The 22,035-nt window shown below is 39.7% G+C and overlaps 1 protein-coding gene across 6 annotated transcripts in view; it reads left to right on the forward strand.

Moving 5' to 3' along the window:
• ENPP2 (ectonucleotide pyrophosphatase/phosphodiesterase 2) overlaps positions 1-21,797 on the forward strand; it is a 79,793-nt gene extending 57,996 nt beyond the window's left edge. For 3 of the 6 annotated variants that reach the window (XM_088022768.1, XM_028090849.2, XM_028090851.2), the window contains 7 exons: positions 7,427-7,501; positions 8,811-8,947; positions 9,951-10,086; positions 10,746-10,823; positions 14,227-14,359; positions 16,461-16,617; positions 21,186-21,797. In XM_088022768.1, coding sequence (XP_087878894.1) covers positions 7,427-7,501; positions 8,811-8,947; positions 9,951-10,086; positions 10,746-10,823; positions 14,227-14,359; positions 16,461-16,617; positions 21,186-21,356 — 887 coding nt within the window. In that variant the 3' untranslated portion in view covers positions 21,357-21,797. The remainder of the gene's footprint in view (positions 1-7,426; positions 7,502-8,810; positions 8,948-9,950; positions 10,087-10,745; positions 10,824-14,226; positions 14,360-16,460; positions 16,618-21,185) is intronic. The other 3 variants (XM_028090854.2, XM_028090852.2, XM_028090853.2) reach the window with 1 other exon arrangement.
• Positions 21,798-22,035: the final 238 nt, after the last annotated feature.

Consider the following 22,035-nt stretch of genomic DNA (forward strand, 5'->3'; position numbering starts at 1 on the left):
GTTCCTCCCCATTGCTCCACTCAGAGGTGAATGTGTCTTATTTCAAGATGATTTCACCTTACCGAAGCTTGAAGTTGATATGCTTTCATGGAACTAGACCTTCATAGGTGTGAGTTGAGTGCCTACTGGGACAGGAACTGATTTCTCTGAGACATCATCTGGTTCTGTCCACTGTGTCGCTGATAGTTTCCTGCATATGGGCGTCACAATGGTGACAGAAAATATTAGGGGAAGATCATGGTAGCCTATCTCTTTGGTCTGCTTCTGACCTAGTGGGACAGTCTTTAATGGTACAAGAGAGACTTTAGAGCTATTACATGGAATAAAAATAATTATACACCATTGTCTTATTATGTGCAAAGCATTTCCTTGTTTAGATTCTGGATAATGTGTAAGCTTCCATAGTCTCTCCCCTGTCTTCCTGAATCTCTGTCTCTCGGTCGTTGGCTATGCCCTTAAGGGTCTTATCTCAGTCATTTATGAAGCCACAAAGTGACATTTTCTTGGTCAGAGTTATCTCTGGTCTTTATGGTGTTTCCTGGGTCATAAATCTAGTCTCCCACTTGAAATACTGGGTGTCTGCTCCACTACAGTAGAACTTCATGAATTTGAGTCACTGTGTATGAGTGCACACACATGTCATGTTCAGAATATTACTTCTCCCTTCTGGATATCTTTGAATATATATTGAGGCTTTTAAAGCATTTTGTAGACTTAAAATTCTATACTAATATAAAGTTGTATTATTTTTATTTCTAGTTTTTTTTTTTTTAAAGATTTTATTTATTTATTTGACAGAGAGACACCGTGAGAGAGGGAACACAAGCAGGGGGAGTGGGAGAGGGAAAAGCAAACTTCTTGCAGAGCAGGGAGCCCGATGCGGGGCTCGATCCCAGGACCCTGGGATCATGACCTGAGCTGAAGGCAGACGCTTAACGACTGAGCCACCCAGGAGCCCCCCTTTTATTTTTTTAAAGATTTTAAATTTCTAGTTTTTTTAAACACATCTGTAGTTAGCTGATTTTTTTTCATAAGAAACCACGTACTATGCACATTCCATTTGTAACCTTCATGTGTGTCTATCTTAATGTCAAATGCCGCAAACTCCCTCACACATAATACATGTGTACAAGCTGTACGTCACAGTGAAACAACCCAGGGGATACTGGAGGTCTATTAATCTTAGGCAGTATTTTGCTATAAATATTTAAACTGTTATAGGATTGAGTCTTTCACTATAATGAAGAGGAAAAAGTACATAACCTTCAAAAACAGTGATCTAAACTGCTTGCTAAAGCCTTAATATTTCTACATTTGTGGTGAATTCCGGATTTTAATTGCATGACTGTTGTTGTTTCCAAATCACATGTATGTCGTGTCTTAACAAATTTGCTGTGCAATGAAAACGTATTTCTTTGAGCCATTGAGTCAATAGATGAATGAATGAACAAAGTGGAAAATTTTAAATTTCTCATAGCAAGCAATTTGGGCACAATAGCCCCGTATAATTTTCACTTTAAGAATAATTATACTATTTATTATTACCTTAGTCTTTCCTCTATTTACATTGGTATAAAAATGTTTTATATTTTGTTAGGTTAACATTCACTATCATCTTCATGAAGAAAGGAATTAAAAATCATTTTAACCCCAAATATATTGGAGCCTTTATCACATACAATAAGAAGTTAGTTTGGATAGAAAAATGACTGAAACACTAATAACTCTTGTGAACTTTAAAGCAGACAGGCGGGGGGGTGGGGGGCGCTCCTGGGTGGCTCAGATGGTTGAGTGTCTGCCTTTGGCTCAGGTCATGGTCCCAGGGTCCTGGGATCGAGCCTCACATTGGGTTCCTGGCTCAGCAGGGAGCCTGCTTCTCCCTCTCCCTCTCCCTCTGCCTCTCCTCCTGCTCACGCTCTCTCTCTCTCTCTCTCTCTGTATCTCTGTGTCTCAAATGAATAAATAAAATCTTAAAGAAAAAAACAAAGCCAAAAGGGACTAGACTAGACAGGAAATCTTCTGTGTAGCTCTTTTCAATGCTGAGATCTTTCTAACTTTTGTTATTTCTGGAGATGTTAGCTATGCTAGAGAAAGAAGGAGATATACTTGTGTTTCTCTCTGTGTGTATCCTTATGTGTGGGCTGGGGAAGATTTGAAAGAAATCAATAAATAGTATAATTCCTTATGATTTATAGTAAGATCTAAGATGAATTAGATGGAACAGTCACTGAGCTTTAATAACCTCTGCCTACCAATATTCCTGCTGTTATTGAAGGAGAGCATACACCTTTTACAAAATCACTGCAATTACAACTACAACCACTTTGGGTCAAGACTGAGCTAGGTGCTTTACCTATTTTGTCTCTGAACAGTGCAATGCCCCAGGGAGATATGAAGCTTTGGGAAGTTAAGTTACGGAATCACAGAACTTTCAAAAGCTGAGATGAGATTTGATTCCAGTTCTATGTGGCACTAAAGCCCTTGTGCTTTTCTCTGTAAATGCTTCTTATTCTAAGGGCTGATATGAAGAGAAAATATCAAGAGAATCTCAGTGCTTCTCAGGGTTTAGAAGTTGTTTCTGAAGTACTGGATGCTTTGATACAAATCGCTCTTCTTTCTTTAAAAAAATTAATAGATTTATTTAAATTTATTTAAATTCCATTAATTAACAGACAGTGTAATATTAGTTTCAGGTGTACAATCTGGTGATTCAATACTTCCATACAACACACGGTGCTCATCACAAGTGGTCTCCTTAATCCCCATCACCTATTCAACCCATCTTCCCACCCACCTCCCCTCTGGTAACTATCAATTTGTTCTCTAAACTTAGGAGTCTGTTTCTTGGTTTGCCTCTCTTTTTTTTGTCCTGTAATCATTTGTTTTGTTCCTTAAGTTCCACGTATGAATGAAATCATATGGCATTTATCTTTCTCTGACTTATTTTGTTTAGCATAATACTCTCTAGCTCTATCTGTGTTGGTGCAAATGGCAAGATTTCATTTTTCGATGGCTGAGTCATATTTCATCATATATATATATATATACACCGTATCTTCTTTATCCATTCATCAGTCAATGGACATTTGGGCTCTTTCCATATTGGCTATTGTAGATAATGCTGCTATAAACATTGTGGTGCAAGTATCCTTTGAATTAGCATTTTTGTATTCTTTGGGTAAATACCTAGTAGTGCAACTGCTGGGTCTTAGGGTAGTTCTATTTTTAACTTTTTGAGGAAACTCACTAATGTTTTCCAGAGTGGCTGTACAAGTTTGCATTCCCACCAACAGTGCATGAGAGTTCCTTTTTCCCTACATCCTCACCAACACCTGTTTCTTGTGTCGATTTTAGCCATTTTGGTAGGTATGAGGTGATATCTCATTGTAGTTTTGATTTGCATTTCCCTGATGATCAGTGACATTGAGCATCTTTTAATGTGTCTCTTGTCTATCTGTATGTCTTCTTTGGAAAAACGTCTATTCATGTCTTCTTGCCATTTTTAAATGGAATTATTTGTTTTTAGGTGTTGAGTTGTTTAAGTTCTTTATATATTTTGGATACTAGCCCTTTATCAGATATCTCATTTGTAGGTATCTTCTCCCATTCCTTAGGTTGCCTTTTAGTTTTGTTGATTGTTTCCTTTGCTGTGCAGAAGATTTTTATTTTGATGAAGTCCCAATAGTTTATTTTTGCTTTTGTTTCCCTTGCCTATGGAGACATATCTAGAAAAATGTTGCAACAGCTCATGTCAAAGAGGTTACTGCCTGTGTTCTCCTCTAGGATTTTAAAGGTTTCCTGTCTCACATTTAGGTCTTTAATCCATTTTGAATTTATTTTTGTGTATGGTGACAGAAAGTGGTCCAGTTTCATTCTTTTGTAAGTTGCTGTCCAGTTTTCCCAACATTTGTTAAAGAGACCGTCTTTCCATTGGATATTCTTTCCTGCTTTGTTTAAGATGAATTGACTGTATAGTTGTGGGTTCATTTCTAGGCTTTCTATTCTGTTCCATTGATCTGTGCCAGTACCATACTATTTTAATTACTACAGCTTTGTAGTATAACTTGAAGTCTAGAATTGTGATGCCTCCAGTTTTGCTTTTCTTTTCCAAGGCACATTGCTGTTCTTACTAGCTTCTCGCCAAACATGACTCAGGCAGAACTCATGCCTGGGAGTAGTTGGATCTTCATTCCAGTGTGCCCACCCTTAGATAACCTAGCAGCATGGACTTGGAGACTGCCCAAAATGCAAAAGAAGAATAATGGACCAGGAGGATAGAGGCCTACATTCTGGGTACTGCTTTGTAGCTGAATTATCTTCTACAAATCATGAACCTCCAGTTCCTTCATTAGTAAAATGAAGATGATATTGATCTGGCTAGTGTATCTGTCGGGGTTTTAATAGGCAGGTTATATATAGAAAGTCAGTTCTTGAGAGTCATAAAGAACAGTGTTTTAAAAAAATAATACAATCATCCATTTATTCAATGAGTACTGACCAAGTAGATATTATGCATTTGGTATTGTTAGAGGTAGAGATACAATGATGAACAAAACAGAGAAAATCTCTATCCTCATTAAATTATTATTTTATTGTGAGATTTAGCTGGTTGATGAATTACAGCATGGTGTCTTAAGGGTTAAGATAAGAAAGAATGGGACATTAACAGGCATTGAATCAAATCTCAGAGGAGGTTGACATGGCCATAAATGATAACAGGCACTTGCAAGGGAAAGGAGAAAGAATGAAGGAAAAGGAAAGACCTTAGATAGAGATTATGTGGTAAAATCCAATGGTATGTTATGTGGGAGTGAATGTTTTAAAAAAAAAAGACCAAAAAAGAGAGATTTTCATGTGGCTCTCAAGTCAGCCAGCTAATATGTGAGAATATGAATCAGGAAGCTGAGGAGGGAAAAGAAAGACAGACTCAACATCTGGATGACCAAATTCTGGAAGACAAAAGAATGAGCCTTGGGGAAGTCCACACCACTTAAAAAGATTTGCCTCGCAGTATTTTGCCAAATGTGGTATCTGGAGGAGAATCCTGGCATGTACCCAACATGCCAGAGACTACTGTAAGCAGGGAACTGGGGTATGGGATGAAGACTGTGTGGAATCCCATGCAGCAGGAACCCAGCCTGAGGAGACCTGGAGTACGCTAGACCCATATCAAGAAGTCACGAGGAGCGTATTTCCAAAAGTAGAGGTTTGCAGGCTCATATCTGAGGTGGCTGGTCTCAAGATGAAGAGCTTATGTGTCCAGAGACTGAGATTCAAATACAGCTTTATGGCTTAAGCAGGAACTCTGCTAAACAGAAATGCAATGGATGGCTTGCCCAAGATGTCACAAAGAGTAGCAGAGTCAGGTTGTGAACAAGAATCAGTGGTTCTTTGATACTCTGACAAACTGAAAAAGGAAAATCTAAATTTTGATTCTGGACCATAAAATTTGTGTTTCTTACTGCAAAGACTATTTCACCTCTTTCTTAGATGAAACAATTATTCTTCAGGAAGACCTGAGTAAATTCTTTGAGTTAATTGGGGAAATTGGTTGGATTTTAGGAAACTGTCAAAACCACTGTGTTGTTTTTTTCTTCATGCCATATATGCCCTGTTGACAGTTAAGAAAAAGTCACATAATGATATATTTGTGCTTCAGCACAAATGTGCCCAAAACAGCAATTGTGCTTAGCTTGGGAGCTATGATGAAGCGCACATTTCTGAAGAGCTATGAAGTGCACATTTCTTTTTTTTTTTAATTTTTTAAAGAGTTTATTTAATTATTTGAGAGAGAGAGAGAGAGTGCACACAAGTGGGGGGAGGGGCAGAGGGAGAAGCAGACTCCCTGCTGAGCGGAGAGCCTGACATGGGGCTCAATCCCAGGACCTTGAGATCATGACCTGAGCCTAAGGCAGACCGTTAACCAACTGAGCCACCCAGGTGCCCCGAAGTGCACATTTCTACACATTCAGAGCAAAAGAGTGAATAGAGATGGAGAAGCTTAACTGGGGAAATCTTTCAGAAGAAAGTGAATCTTAACATGTCTCTTTCCCTTTTGTCCCTCTCTCCCTCTCTCCTTCATTTCTCTTCCACAGGGGACTGGACTATGTGAGCATGTCATTTGTCATGCACATTTGAGTATGGAAAGGGGCACTGTTAACAATTATGCCAGGGCAGCGGGCTTAGCTTCCTACATTCTCTAAGGCCTGTTCTGATGCCGTCTCATCCCCATCCACGGCATTCATCATGCTCTGTGTTCCCACTGCACTCTGTGGGTCTCTCTGATGTGGCACATACCATATTGCACTTGAGTTATTTGTGCCATGTTGGTCTCTCCCATTGAACTGTGACCTTTTTGAAGGTAATGATGTGGGAAACAAAGGCAAAAGAAAAAGTAAATTTCCTTACTACTTACAGCCCATTGACAAGTCCTTGAAACGGGCAGAGTGGCATTCCTCTAGGAGCTCAGCTGCTTCAAAGTTAATACCTTGCTAAGGGCACCAGGCAATCTTGGCCTGACCCCCAGGATCCTGTGAGTCTACTTTAACATATAAAAATCCCTTTGGAAACTTCCTTTATCTCTACCCTCCAAGATACATGTTGGCAACCATCCCCCAAGCATATGACCCACTGATATACATCTGAAGGGTCTCATGACTAAGGTTTTATTAGGTAAATGACCTTTTCCTAAAAACAGCCAGCCCCCTCAAGGTCCTGGAAACCTTGCTTCCAAATTCCTTAAAGACTTATGCTCTCCCTAACCGCCTCCCAACTTGAAAGTATATCATTGGGGCCACTCTTCATGACCCCAGTGCAGCTCTTCCTGCCTACAGGTCCTGCCCCTGTGTTTCAATAAAACCACCTTTTTGCACCAAAGATGTCTCAAGAATTCTTTCTTGGCCTTCGGCTCTGAACCCTAACATCTTTCCTCCATCAGTTAAGAACGCTCTCATAATTATCTTTGCCCAGTATCTCTCTACTATAGCCCAAGGCCTGGCACAAAAAAGATAATCAGTAAATGTTTTGATGAGGGAGAATACATTAATGAAGAATTGGAAGGGAGAAGGGTGACAGGACTGTTGGAGAAGCCATTTTTGGTAGAAAGAAAAGGAATCAGCATAGAGTTGCTAAGGATGATAATGACCAGAGTGTTATAAATAAACCAGCCTTCGCAGAAGTAAATGAGGACTAAAGAGAAAGCCAGACTTGGTGGAATCTTTCGATTGCCCAAGACTGTTTTGCTGCTGGCTGCTCTTAGGAGGGATGTTGCAAGGAAAAACGGGACTGCTGTTTTGTTGTCTCTTAATGGAATAGATTGGATGGTAGGTTTGCATTTGAATTTGGAGGAATGTGTTTGGTAAGCATTAAAACTTGAATGATAAAAAGAAAATAGCTTCTCAAAGAATTTTGATACTTCTGCTTCCAGCTGAAACCAGGAAATTCAGAGGCAACAAAAATGAAAACAAGGAAAACATTAATGGAAATTTTGAACCTAGAAAAGGTTTGGTTTGAGTTTTAAAGGAAAGTCTGACTTGGTTAACTGCCCCCAAGTACTACTGTTATGATTTGCTGGCTTTTTATTTGTTCATTATATTTCATTTATATAAGGTTATCATATTATGTTCTAATTCTTAGGGTGGGTCCCCAAATTTGGCAGCTTAAACAAGGCTTCTCCATTTACTGCAATGCTGAAGAAGCCAAATGACCCAGAACAGGCTTTTGCGATAGCAGTGTGGGTCACTTTGCCTCAAATCAGCAGTTCTACTTGGGAAAGTCTTGCAAAAATATTCTACGAAGAATTTTCTCTGTTACTTGCATAGAATGGTAATACTTTAATTAAAGCAACATGTATACATAATTTAATAAGTGATTGCCGGAACTGATTTTCTCTAATAAAAATAATCATAAATTTTTTTTTTATTATCACTTAGGGAATTGTGAATTGCCTAAGCCTCAATCTCTAAATATTTTGGTCTGTAGGACCCCAATTTCCAAGAATCTATGGAAGTTCTGACTTTAGCCTATCCAAAATGGGCATCTCAAGCTCCAGGCATTTATTGTGGGTGTGGAATGAAGGTTTGCGCACTAAACTCCCATTTCTTCTTAAAAGAGTAAGGTTTCAGAACTTTTTTTTTTTTTAACCCCTAAGAGGAGAGCTTTCTCTTAGAGGTCCACATTCTTGGGTCTTAACTGAGTTCTTTGGTATGTGATGACCCTCCCCCTTCTGTATTCAAAGGACCCTCTTGAATGCCCACTTATTTTATCTATACATGTTCCTTTAAGTTCTTACCTAAAGAGTTTTCCTCCATGTGACAAAGCTGCTTACTTAAATGCTCATTACTACTCACTGTTTATGCTGAAATAATGCATTATTTGAGTTGCAGTTTGCAAATAATGATCAAAGAGTGCCTTCCTCTTAATTAAATCATTGGTTAATTTGATGAGCCTTTTCAGGGGTCAAATGAACGAATTCTATAAAAATCAATCCTATTGACTTCCCATTCAGCTGAATCATTTCAATATTTATTATAATGTTTCCTTCCTATACAGATTAAAATTCTTCACAACTAAAGCATTAAAACGAATATGGCATTTACTTTATACTTTCTAACAGTAAGCTTTGACCCATGCTTAGGTGGTCAGATAAACGGCAAAGTGTTAGGAAAACTAACTTGATTAAATTAAGAAGGAGGAACTACACTATTAATAAGTAAACAAGCAAATTTTGGACACCTTGACTCTTCCAATATTTATTTCACATTTGTTGTAGTTTAATATATGTTTAACATGGTTTATGTTCTCTTTCCTAGAGAGACACCTCCTCTATGGACGGCCCGCAGTACTTTATCGGACTAGATATGATATCTTATATCACACTGACTTTGAAAGTGGTTATAGTGAAATATTCCTAATGCCTCTCTGGACATCATACACTATTTCCAAACAGGTCGTTGAAAAAGTTGGTTTTATATTCTTCATGTGATTACATTCCTTGCGTTAATGTAATGATTGCTTACCTAACAGAAATTTGTCTTAGAAAAGATTTTAATTTTTCTTGATGAAAGAAATCTTACATCGAATCGATTGCAAGTTATTTTGAACTACACTTTATTCGGTGTTCTAATAACTTCACAGGAATATGTTAAATTATCAACGTATCAAAGGGAGTATACTAATGCTTTTCATTGCTTTGACTCTGCTTGCCATTGCCCAATAGTTACCGAAGCCACCCAGATTTGGCTGTTTGTTTTAATAGACTTTATTTTTTTTTAGAGCAGTTTCAGGCTCACAGCAAAATTGAGTAGGCACAGAGAATTCCCATATACGCCTGGCCTCACCTCTGCACAGCCTCCCTGACTGTCAACATCCTCTTTTTTTAATAAAGATTTTATGCTGGGGTTTCAGTTTTGGTGAAGATGAGATAGGTAAATTTATATCTGGATAAGAAAAATGTATTTGGCAGTTGAGGCATGTTTTTATTTCCGATTACAAGTGAATACATCCAGTGCTGCAAACCCAGCTTCCTGTTGGTTTGTACCCCGTGCGTGTGCATTTGCCCTGGTATACAGATGTATATGCAGTCTCTCTTTTTATAGATGATATGTCTATATTATTTCTTAGAGTGTTATTTTTTAAGCTGTCTTCCATGGAATCCTATCCATTACTTCAGCAGTCCAATTTCTGCTTTTCATATTGTTGTTTTACTTAAGATGTTGATAAAAGAGTTCTGCCACTAAAAAAATACAAGAGTTTGAAAATTCCTGGCTTACTGTATTTAAAACTGAGGCTTTGTTTTTGGAGTCAGGATATCAGAGTATGAGCTCTAGTAAAAGCTAGAGGGGTTTTGGTTCTGGCTGTTCATGATAGAGCAGCCTGGCTTCCATATTTCCACATTGCTTTAGCATGGTCTTTGTGATGGCATTCCTAACTACCTCTGACTCACCTTACAGGCAGAAGTCTCCAGTGTCCCCGAGTACCTGACCAACTGTGTCCGGCCTGATGTCCGTGTGTCTCCGAGTTTCAGTCAAAGCTGTTTGGCCTACAAAAATGATAAACAGATGTCCTATGGATTTCTCTTCCCTCCTTGTAAGTTACAGAATATCAGGATCTGACCATTCTAGAGGGATGTTATTTTCTGGAATCTGGACTGTTAGGATTTCAGTGGTCTTCAGGTTTTCTTCAAGAGAGGAACTCAAGAGACTGAAGAGGTGAACTGCTATGGGATCCTTCCAAAATCGGTCATAAGAGAGACCACTTTTCACAAATCCTGTTCTCTAGGAGAATTCTGAAGTACAAGGCAGTATACAGTGAGCCCCCTCACATCATTAAGTGGGACTCTGAAAGTGAAATAGTGTATCATTAAGACATTAATGTTTTAAATACTATACAGGTGATCACTTAAGAATATGGGAAGCTCTTTTATTCTCAGTGGCTTGATGACATGTTTTAAGTCCAAATTATGCTAGTGAAATCAAGGAATTCTTTTACATAATACGGAGTTGACCCAAGACTAGGTAGGAAGAAAAAGCATTGTAAAGATTTTGGGGAGACAGCTCTTGGTAAAGAAAAGACATTGGGTGGGAGAAGAAGGAGGAAATGCTTATCAAGTAGGGACCAAGTAGAAATAAAAGGAGTAGATCCATTCGCCATTCACTTCATGATGTTTGGACCATTTTAGAAGATTGATTTTTCATTGGTGTAGATTTTGGTAAGTAATGGACACTATTTGTTTGCCTAATATTTAGATCTGAGCTCTTCACCGGAAGCTAAATATGATGCATTCCTTGTAACCAATATGGTTCCAATGTACCCTGCTTTCAAACGTAAGTCTGATATTTACCTAGTAAACTATTATTTATGAAAAGAAATATTTCTAAATTTGCCACTTACCTTTTCTACCTCTATGTTAATTTTGATAATAATAGTGTCTTTCACGTGTTTAGCTTTTATATTTTTTGAAGAACTTTCTTTTTTTTAAGATTTTATTTATTTGAGAGCGAAAGTGAGAGAGAGAGAGAGAGAGAGCATGAGTCGGGGGGAGGGACAGAGGGAGAGGAAGAAGCAGACTCCTCACTGAACAGGGGGCCAGATGCAGGGCTCAATCCCAGGACCCTGAGATCATAACCTGAGCTAAAGGCAGACCCTTAAGCAACTGAGCCACCCAGGTGCCCAAATTTTTGAAGAACTTTCATGTAAATTCTCTACCATTAATCCAAAATATGAATCTGTGAGGGAGGTTGGTAGGTTGTTTGTCCCTTGCTTATAATTGAAAAATGAAAGTCACAAGAAATGACCCAATTCATAAATGACAGAAACTGTACTAAAGCAAGTTTGTATTTTGCTTCTAAACTGGTGTTCCTTCTATTTCAGCGTTCATTATATTGGTGTAAGAAGGGTCTTCTTTGTGCTTTGGAGGCCACTTGACATTTAACAAACACCTATATTTATTTATTGAATGTTAAATTTAAAGCCACTAGCACTTCTCTCTTTTAGGGTAGATGGTGATGATATATTCTGAATGTTGACCTTGAAACCCAGAAAGAGTTTAAAGGGTCCTCTGAATTATGAGAGTATTAAATTCAGATGGTCTTAGGGCTTAGCAAAGTATTCTAGTTTCTTTGAACACCCATAATTTCTTTGTTATATAACATAAATATTTTTGTGGATAATAGTGATGCTGTGAATGGTAGAGGTACAGAGATCCCAGCCCCCAAAACCAAGTTCTGGTCCCCAGAGTATGACCACTAGCTATGTAATCATAAAAATGTCATTTAACCTCTCATTTATAAAATTATGAGAATTGATTGTATGATCTCTACGGCTTATATGGATTTATGACTTAATTGTCCAATGACCAGAATAGTCCATTTTCTATTTCCGATTACAAAGAATTCACTCATTTGCCCATCCATCTCATCCATCCATCCATCCATCCATCCATCCACCCACCCACCCATCCATCGATCCATCTATTCATCCATGTATTCAAACATAGAGAAAGCATTCTGGAATAACTTTTACCTCCCTTTACACTGAAGAGACTTATATGCTTATAGGAAAGGTAGGAAAAGGAAGCACCTCTACCTACTTCCACTTGGCAAACGAGCACTGGCTGTATTACAGGACTCTTGGGGCTGAAATACAGTCTCAGAATCCAAACATGTGATTGTGGAGTGTCGTCAACAGTGGCAAGCTTCCCCAACTTGATGTTGGTGAAATGACCAACATGGTCTAGAGAAAAAAAAAAAATGTTTATTTGATGTCCTAGTTAGTAAATGAAGGTTTATTCAAAGGTAGAATCCTTTGCTTATGAGTAAAAATTAAAGTAAGCTTTTGAAAGGAGATTTCCTGGTTTTTTTCTTAGGCCCAACTGAAAAATGTTTCAGAAACCCACATAGATATATTTGTTGTAATATTACATGGAATGCATCTTCATTTAATTTCCACAAATCAGGGTTTCCTGGATTTCTTTATTCTTTACTGATGCTTTATTGACCAAGCAGTAATAAAGGAAACACACGGTACCACCCTGAGGCTGGCATGGCAAGAGGCCTCTCACAGAAGGCTTGCTGTTCTTCCCTAGGGGAATGGTTTTTTCACATGCCACATGTCTGTGGGTTTGGCCTTTTGACTGCTCTCATTGTTATTTCTTTCTCTCTCTGCCTTCCCAATTTTTATGCTTAACATTTGAACTTCTCTCCCACTGTCCTCCTTTCTTTCTTACAAATAACTGTGGCATTTTGGCTCTGGTGGGCTGCTCTTTCTCATTCAGGGTAGAGTATCAGAAGGTATAAAGAACAGTAGAAGCACCATGAGAAAAACAGCCAAGTGCTTTTTAATAAGGGAGATAAGAAGTGATAGCCTGAACCTCACAACCCCCATGTAGGGTAGAGGGTGGTTAAGTGAAACCTAACATCTCAGAACCAACTCACTATGTGCCTTTCCTGCCCTCTTGTCATTCCCTTCTTTCGCCCTTCCTTTTCCCCCACTCTCCTCCTCTCTGTCATTCTGATTGACCATGATATAAACTGGAGCTAAGGCGGGCAGGGAAGTCCTCTTCAGGGATGACCTTGAAAATGAGAAATGAGTGAAGGAGGAGAAACAGACGTGCACAGATCAGGGAGTTTTCCCAAAATAAGGAGGAGCAAATGCAAAAGCTTAGTCTGAAACAAGTTCGGCAAATAGGAAGGCAGGAAGAAACCCATGTACCTGATGGGGAAAGAAGTAGGAAGTAAAGCCATGCAGGTAGGCAGGGGGGCCACAATGGGAAGTTGGAACTTTATTCTAATTGCAGTGATACATCATCTGGAATGTTAGGAACAGGAAGTTGGGAAGAATGTGATACAATCTAATTACGGTGCAGAATGATCCAAATGGCTATTATATAATGGCCTGCGGAGAAGTAAGAGTTTCTCACTGGGATCTGGGAAGTAGTCTTTTGCGGTAGTTCTTTGCAAAGAAGATAGTAGCTGAGACAGGATGGATGCAGTGAAGATGGTGAGAGGTGGTCAGATTTGGGTGATGGGAGAGTATTACAGAAGTGGCCCCGGCAGGGCTTGTTCAATGTGTATATGAAACAAGGAGCCACATCAGGAATGACTCGTAGGATTTGGACCTGAACATGTGAGTGAGTGAGTGCCATTAACTGATGGAGAAGCCAGGAGTTTGAGCAGGATTGGGAATGAAGACCAAGAATTCTGTTTGGATAATTTTTTTAGACATGATTATTAGGTATTCAAGAGAACCATGAAATGCGTGGTTGAATAACATGCCTGGAGCTCCTTGGAAGGGTCAGGGCTAGAGACACAAACTTGGAAATAAGCGTTATCTATGAGATCATGAAGGAAGGAAAGGTAGACTAAGGCCTTTTTTCAGTTTCTCACCAACACAGTACTTTCTCTTTTGTACACACGGTTCCCTTTGCCTAGAAAATACCCACTTATCCTTCAGAACTCAGGAGCCACGTCAGTGAGGAACCCTTCCCTGACTTATTGGGCGAGGTGAGCTAAATTCCCCTACCAATGTCTCCATACCTTTCTCTCTGCTGATTCATAAATGACACACACACAGCTGGTATTTCAGGGCAAATTCTTTTCAAGAATCGCAACAGCTCTACTGTCTCTTGGCTTGTGACATTTGGCTTGTAGAATGCATCCTAAAAGAGAATATGACCACAGCAAGGAGTTTTTGTTCATGAAGAATGTATTTCCCGCCCCCCCCCAACAGGAATCTGGAATTATTTCCAAAGGGTATTGGTGAAGAAATATGCTTCGGAAAGAAATGGAGTTAATGTGATAAGTGGACCAATTTTTGACTATGACTATGATGGCTTACATGACACACAGGACAAAATCAAACAGTAAGTTTGTCATTTCTACTCAGTGTATACTTTTAAATTCTAAGAGCTCACTTAAGGCTCTTTTTTTGTTTTTTTTCAAATATTCACACGCTCAAGAAGAGCTCATACCTGTGAAATCTTTTGCTCTTTGAATCTCCTTGTGATTTCTTCAGTGCTTTGGGACCTTTGATTAAATGTGGTAATGGTGGTTGGAATGGAATGGAGTTTTGCGGTAAATAAATGCACTTTTCCATTCCATGAGAGAAATGTACCAAAAGATTTTTTAAAAATTTGTCATTTATTCTTTAACAGCTCTTCAGTGGAAAGATGATAATTTTCCCTCATCTCCATTTTTTGGGGGGGACTTTTGGAATCCCTTAGATTTTCTGGGTCAGTATATCTTTTTTTTTTAAAGATATTTATTTATTTATTTATTTATTTATTTATTTATTTATTTGAGAGAAAGGGAGAGACAGAGTACGAATGGAGGGGGAGGGGCAGAGGGAGAGGGAGGAGTAGACTCCCCACTGAGCAGGGAGCCTGATGTGGGGCTCACTCCCAGGACCCTGGGATCATGACCTGAGCTGAAAGCAGACGCTTAACCGACTGAGCCACCCAGGTGCCCCTGGTTCAGTATATCTTAATAGGAAATTCTATATAGACTTTGGTCAAATCTAGTTGTTTCTATCCTTCTCCATGATACTGTTGGAGAGATAAAAAGATAAGGCATACTTGCTCAGAAGGAGCTTAAAGTTTGGTGGAGAAGGCAAGAAGATACAAATACAAAAAATTCATAAGAAGTCATTTATTTCTTTTAAGATGTATTTATTTATTTGAGAGAGAGAATGCATACAGGGGAGAAGCAGAGGGAGAGAGAGAATCCTGCCAGGGAGCCTGCCATGGGGCTCAATCCCAGAATCCTGAGATATGACCTGAGCTGAAATCAAGAGTCCTCTGCTTAACCGACTGAGCCACCCAGGCACCCCTCTTTAGAAGTCATTTAACTTTATACATGTATGAAACAGAGAGTGGCACAAAATATGAGAGGGTTTAATTGTGCTTCACAGATAATTAGGAATAAAAAGCTATTTTTTCATATATATATATATATAATTAATAAAAGAGGAGTTATCTTACTCCCTTTCTCATCATCTGTAAGAGAAATTTCATCTTAATCGTACATTTATTTTATTGCTGATATTGTTAACAGCTTTTAGCCAAAATTATCATTTCAATCATATATTTTGAAAATGATTAAAATTAAGATAATAGAAAACCAGGTAAGGAATTGTGAGTTTCTGTACTTCAATTTACTGGAAAGGATTTTTTTTTTTTTAATTTCTAAGTTCATCACTAGCTCATCAGTCCTTAGTATTTCCTTGAGTAAATGAGTTCTCTGTACCAAGTTCAGCATCTCACTGTGGTTTGAAAGGGCTTAGTACTCCCCTAGCTCCAGTGCCTCCTCCCTCAGGTCCACTTTACAATCCTATGCAAGCTATCTTCCTGAAACGTGGGGTCTCGTGATGACTCTTCTGGGCAAGAAACGTTCGATGAGGTCTTACTCCCTAAACAATAATGCCCAAATCCCACAACTTGGCCCTCAGAAGCCACCAAATTATGGCTTTAAAAAAAAAAAAAAAAGATTTTATTTATTTATTTGAGAGAGAGGTAGCGAGAGAAAGCGCAAGTAGGGAGGAGAGGCAGAGCCGGGAGCCCGATGTGGGGCTCGGTCCCAGGACCCTGGGATCATGACCTGAGCCGAAGGCAGACGCTTAATGGACTGAGCCCCCCAGGGGCCCCAAATTATGGCTTTTTATTGACTCTTCCAGCCTTACGTTTCTACTATCTTGATCTGTTCATCATGTCCAGCCCCTAAGTCTTGGTTCAAGCTGTTTTCTTTGCCTAGAATTTCATTTCCACTCTGCCAGGTTCAGAGAAAGAGGGGATTCCAGGCAGCAAAAGCATTATGTTCAAAATACAGGAGTAGGCTAGTGCTTAGAAGTGAAAAATGATTCCGTTGAAGGGGAGTTAATTTTAGTGACCTAAGCAATATTCATTGGTCACCATTTTAAAAAGAAAGCTACTACATTGATGGTCATTCTATTTTTCCTTCCTGTTCCAGGTATGTGGAGGGCAGTTCTATTCCCGTACCAACTCACTACTACAGCATCATCACCAGCTGCCTGGATTTCACTCAGCCTGCCGACAAGTGTGACGGCCCCCTGTCCGTTTCCTCCTTCATCATCCCTCACAGGCCGGACAATGAGGAGAGCTGCAATGTGAGTTCAAAGACAAGAGTCCACTAAAATGAGTCATCTTTGTTTCTTAATTTAGATTCCCACTGGTAAACTCTTACACACTTATTGTAAGCCATTTGGACTATACAGTGTAACCAAGTAGAAAGAAGAAAAGACCCAAAGACAATTTTGCTTATCACCTGGGAACTTTGTGTTTGAACTTTCAATTTTCAGTGTAAGGGTGTGGGGAGGAGGAGCATGGGGGTGTACATTTATTGTAGTTCTAATTAGGGGTGTGATTTTGTCAAATGATCAGAGTCCCCAAATGTTTTTGCTTTTGCAAGAGACATACTTTGTAAAGGTAGGATGAAAGGAGCAAACGTTGTGATAATTGTTGAAACTAGGTAAGAATTCACAGGGGTTCTTTATATTAGTCTCTACTTCTGTGGATGTTTGAAAGTGTCTCTAATAAAAACTTCTTTTAAAGACACACAGGCATATATACTTTATAAATCAGATTTTTCATCTACTGCTAGTTATGAGAGCAGTTGTAACAGGTCACCCCATTCTCAAATACCACAGATGACTCATCCATGGAGGCAAGAAGGCGTCATGAGAAAGCCCTGGGTGGGGATGGGAGCCATGCAGTGGGCTCCTGGCCCTGTACTCATTCTGCCTACACTTGGGGACAGATCACATCCCTTCCCCAGATCTCTTTAATGTGACAGAAAGGCTGTGCTCCAAGATTGATTTTAGAAGTAATAGTCCCCATGATTTTGCCTTATAGAATAGAAGGAGCAGGGATGTAATCTACCGGAGAGGGATTTAGTCACAAGTCCCACTTGGTTCCTAAATGGTGTAAGGCGCTCTGGGAGAAAGAGCAGTCTATTAAACGTACTTACTATTCCAGGGGTCTGCAATGGGCCAGAGCAAATAAAACAGGTGCAGAAATGGCTACAAAAGGCACAGAGCCCTAAGAATGAGCACTGGGTGTTATACGCAACGAATGAATCGTTGAACACGACATCAAAAACTAATGATGTACTATCTGCTGGCTAATCGAATTTAAAAAAAGTAGCTTCGCCAGAGGTCATCAGCTTCATGGACAAGGTAGCTGTTGGACTATGGCTTCAGCTGTGGGTGAAGATGGAGGCTGTGGATATGCCCAAAGCCAAGAAAGCAATACAGGAAAAAAAATGGAAATTTGAAATATGGCCAAGAAAGCTAGTGAAGCTTGACCAGAATATTGGGGATGAGAGTAATAGGGGGACATAAGGTTTTAAAAGTTGCTTGGAATCAAATTTAAAATAAAAGTAGCGGTTATAGTAGCCGTAGTGGCAGAGGTAATAATTGCAACCCTTTTCTGAGTCCATGTTGTGAGCCAAGAACCGCGCAGGTCCTCCACATATGATGATTATTTCTAATCATCTCTTTACTCCCCCAGGCAGGCTTATATGGTCTTCCCCCCACTCCCATTGTGTTCACTGTTGTGAAAGCTCTAGGTAATAAAGGAAAAGTATGATACGTTGTTACCTGCTTAGTTAGTAGGAGAGCAGAACTTTAGCTTCAAGGCTTCTGACTTCAAAAGCCCATCCTCCTTAAAGTTTATCAGATTTCCATAGCAGGACCTTGGGACCTTAGAAACTTTCCCAATCACACCAGCATTAGGTATCCACGGAAAACGCCAACGCCTAAGAGCAGCATTTTGGGCTCTGCTTCAGGGAGATAAATTTAAGTTGGAAGGGGTCAAGCATGAAAAAAGTGCTTTGGCAAGATTCACGGGATTGAGGTCACAGAACCGGAAGTGAGGTTGTGGTCTTGGAAATTTAAAAAAGAAAGTGGAAGGCAGCAGTATTATACTGAAGGATCAGTAAGATCTTGTCAATAATTTGATCGGAGGTGGAGAAGCAGGGGGGACTGCAAGTAAAAGGCAAGCTGACGTCAGCTTATTGGCTTGACCTCCCCCATTTTGTTTACTCATAACCACGAGAGTAGCCAGTGGTGTACCAGGGGGATGTAAGGCCTCTGCAAAGCATGATATACTTTCTTTGGACTTCAGTTTTACTAAAAACTAATGGGGAGGTGAATTTTTTTGCAAAAAAAAAAAAAAAAAAAATTAAACCATATATTATAGAGTGAAATTGCAAATTGCCATGCATTTTTAAGATAGAAGACTACAGGGACATTCCAGATGATAGTAGGCCACTTAAGGTACACCTAGATTCCTGGGAAGTATATGTTCAAGTGTGTCTGTCGTCAAGGGACTTTGGTGATGGGACACTCAATTCAAAGGCGTTCTTCAGCCTCCCAAATTGTAGAACTGACCAATGAAATCCACAGATGTCCTCACAGGTCTTCCTCTCCTTTCTCGCTCCTGACTCTGCTTAGAACTTAGAGATATTTATTGCAGAGTTTATGGCAAGCATATGTCTTATTCTTATGCTGCCTGCACAGACACCTGTCCTTGCTTTGAAGGTCACCTTAAAACTGCTGGGGCTTGAATTCACAAACTTACTTAGGAGAAAGTCAGAAAGAAAAGGCGGGTGAAGAGTAAATGTCCATAGCAAGAAAGACAATAAGCAAGTTGACGGGTGGGCTTTTGCATTTATCTTCTAAATTATTTATTTTTAAAGTGTTTCCTTCCCTTCCCTAGGTGCGCATGAGCTTTTATTTGAATGTTATTAGTTTTGCATTTTACACCAGAGTCTCCTCTAGCAAATATTTCTGTAGACTGCCAGCTTGCATCAGGCAGAAGATATTTTCTTCCTGTGTTGCATGGCCAGGATTTCCTAATGACTAGTGTTTGGCGAGATTTTTGCATGTGAGAACCAGAAGAAAATGCCCTTCAATTGAAATTGGCAAATTACTTTCCAAGGAAAGAAATAACAAAAGACAATTTCTTTTTTCTATGGATTCTTATAATCCCAGCTGGCCACTATTTAAATTAGGAAAAACCTTTTCACCCCTTTGTCTGTATATTTGGATGACTGCATTTACAAAAGAAAAACTAGGCCACTGAAAAATCAAATGAAGAGTTGAATATGAAAATTCTCCCAAAATATAGCTTCATGCTCACTCTGCTTACTCTGAGGGGGTCCTGATCCATTTGGAGACCTCCTACTTCGTTAATTATATGGTCACAGTGAGGATTGGTCAGTCCCGTTGTGGGCAGAGTTATATTTAGATCTGTCTCTTCCTGTGAATCGCAGAGAACTTGGTTAGCTTGGGTTGGGAGGGTGGGGCATGCAGGGTTAAACTCCTTACTTCCCCAGCCTGCAAAGCAATTTCTTCCTATTTCTTCATTTTGCCCGGGATAGCCAGGCATCAGTTTCCTGAACCAACACCCTCGTGGTACATATTTAGCATTGGCAAAAGCTGCTCTAGCTCCCTGTCCAGGTCTGTGTGGGTTGGAGCTTTCCGAGAAAACCCACTGCAGGTTCTCAGGCTTTGGTGGGGAGTTCATTGAGACCATGGGTGGTGAAGGAGTTGGGCGAGGGCATTTCTGAACATACTCAGCCCTCAGACACACAGCCACCCTTCAACTTGTAGAATGGCTCTTGGGAGCCATTGAAATTCTGGGGGCAAAGGCCCTCCTGCCTCAGGTCTACTAATGAATGTAGCCATTTCCCCCAGAATTCTCAGGGCTCTCAGATCTTATTCTTTCTTTCAAAAGTGAAAGAAGATATGTTTAAAATGTAAAGAACTACTCCTCCTGAATGACTTTCTACTTTCATCTTAGATATGAATAAATTATTTAGTGTGGGACATCCGGACGTCTTTCATTGGAATTTGTGCCAATGGGGCCATCTTGGCAAGTAGCTAAGACAGAAAGAGATTTCCTTCCTTTTTTCCACGACGTTGTTTCCTTACTTTATCTTTTGTCTGCCCCACCCCCCTTTTTTCTTCTCTTCTTCCTACTGTCCAGGGAGCTGCTGAAGTAAGCATTATTTTCCTTGTGAACCAATGAAGAAAGCCTAGAGAGGTTAAGTAGCTTGGCCAAGGTCTCCTATCTAGGAAGTCATAAAGCCACAATTCCAGCCTAGGCCTCTTGGGCTCCAAAGTGCCAGGTGTAGCTACTGAGCAGCTTTAAGTGGAACTCATCATTCAAATATCAATTCATTGCAATTTGATGGACGACGTACTTGATATCGTGGGTTCTTCCAAAAGACCAGGAATGCACCCATGAGAGTTTGTGCATTAGGCATCAGCTCTTCACTTCCCTTAGACGTCAGAAGAGCATTTCAAATTACTCGTGCTCTGTGCTCCCCGGTGTAGTTCAACGGCAGCGGGAAAGAGACACATTGCTGAATTCTCCAGGACCTTTGGTTTTTGTAATTTTGATTTATGTTCTGAAAACCTATTGAGTCAAATGCCCTTTCACACCACATGTCTCATTTGTTTGGTACAGCTAATTGCTGTTGAAAATGTTTACAGCCAAGGGCAGGTATTTGTGGCACGTTCCCAACAGGAATGTGGTAGAGCAGCCGAGGAAGCCAGGAAGGAATACGACACACTGGCTCTGGGTGCAGGAGTATGGAGGGCTCATTTGTGGACTTGGAGAATCTCCTCTGGAAGAGTCTGGCTCTGATTGTATTCTGTTTCCACTGCAGAGCTCAGAGGACGAGTCGCAGTGGGTGGAAGAACTCATAAAGATGCACACAGCTCGGGTGCGGGACATCGAACAGCTCACCAGTCTGGATTTCTTCCGAAAGACGAGCCGCAGCTATCCAGAAATTCTAACACTAAAGACATACCTGCATACGTACGAGAGTGAGATCTAACTATCTGATCATCTGCAGTACAGTCTTATCAACTGGTGTATATTTTTATATTGTTTTTGTATTTATTAATTTGAAACCAGGACATTAAAAAAAGTTAGTATTTTAATCCTGTACCAAATCTGACATATTATGCCTGAATGACTCCACTGTTTTTCTCTAATGCTTGATTTAGGTAGTCTCGTGTTCTGAGTAGAGCTTGTAATAAATACTGCAGCTTGCATTTTTAGTGGAAGCTTCTAAATGGTGCTGCAAATTTGATATTTGCATTGAGGAAATATTAATTTTTCCAATGCACTGTTGCCACATTTAGTCCTGTACTGTATCAAAATACTGATTTTGTAAAGTTGCATTCATTTACTGTTAATTATGACAGACATATTTAAAGCCTTATAGACCAATCTTAAATATAATAAATCACACATCCAGTTTTTTTCTGGTTTACTTGGCCTTCGTTTCACTTAGAGTATTTGTTTCTGGTATATTCATGCATGAAAGGTATACATTTTTTTTGTATTGAGCCCTCTTCCTTGCTGAATAGAATACGTATAGTCAAAAGGACATCCATGATATTCAACCACAGTGGCCTGGATGAGATAGTTTGGGTACACATCTCTGAGAAATCAGGAGGGCAGAGGACAAGGGGAACCAGAAGATCTCCTGAATACTCTCTCTCTCACCA

The sequence above is a fragment of the Eumetopias jubatus genome, unplaced genomic scaffold (assembly GCF_037043125.1).
Source record: "Eumetopias jubatus isolate StellerSeaLion01/CBP00866 unplaced genomic scaffold, mEumJub1_p1.0 scaffold_4, whole genome shotgun sequence".
Lineage (NCBI taxonomy): Eukaryota > Metazoa > Chordata > Mammalia > Carnivora > Otariidae > Eumetopias > Eumetopias jubatus.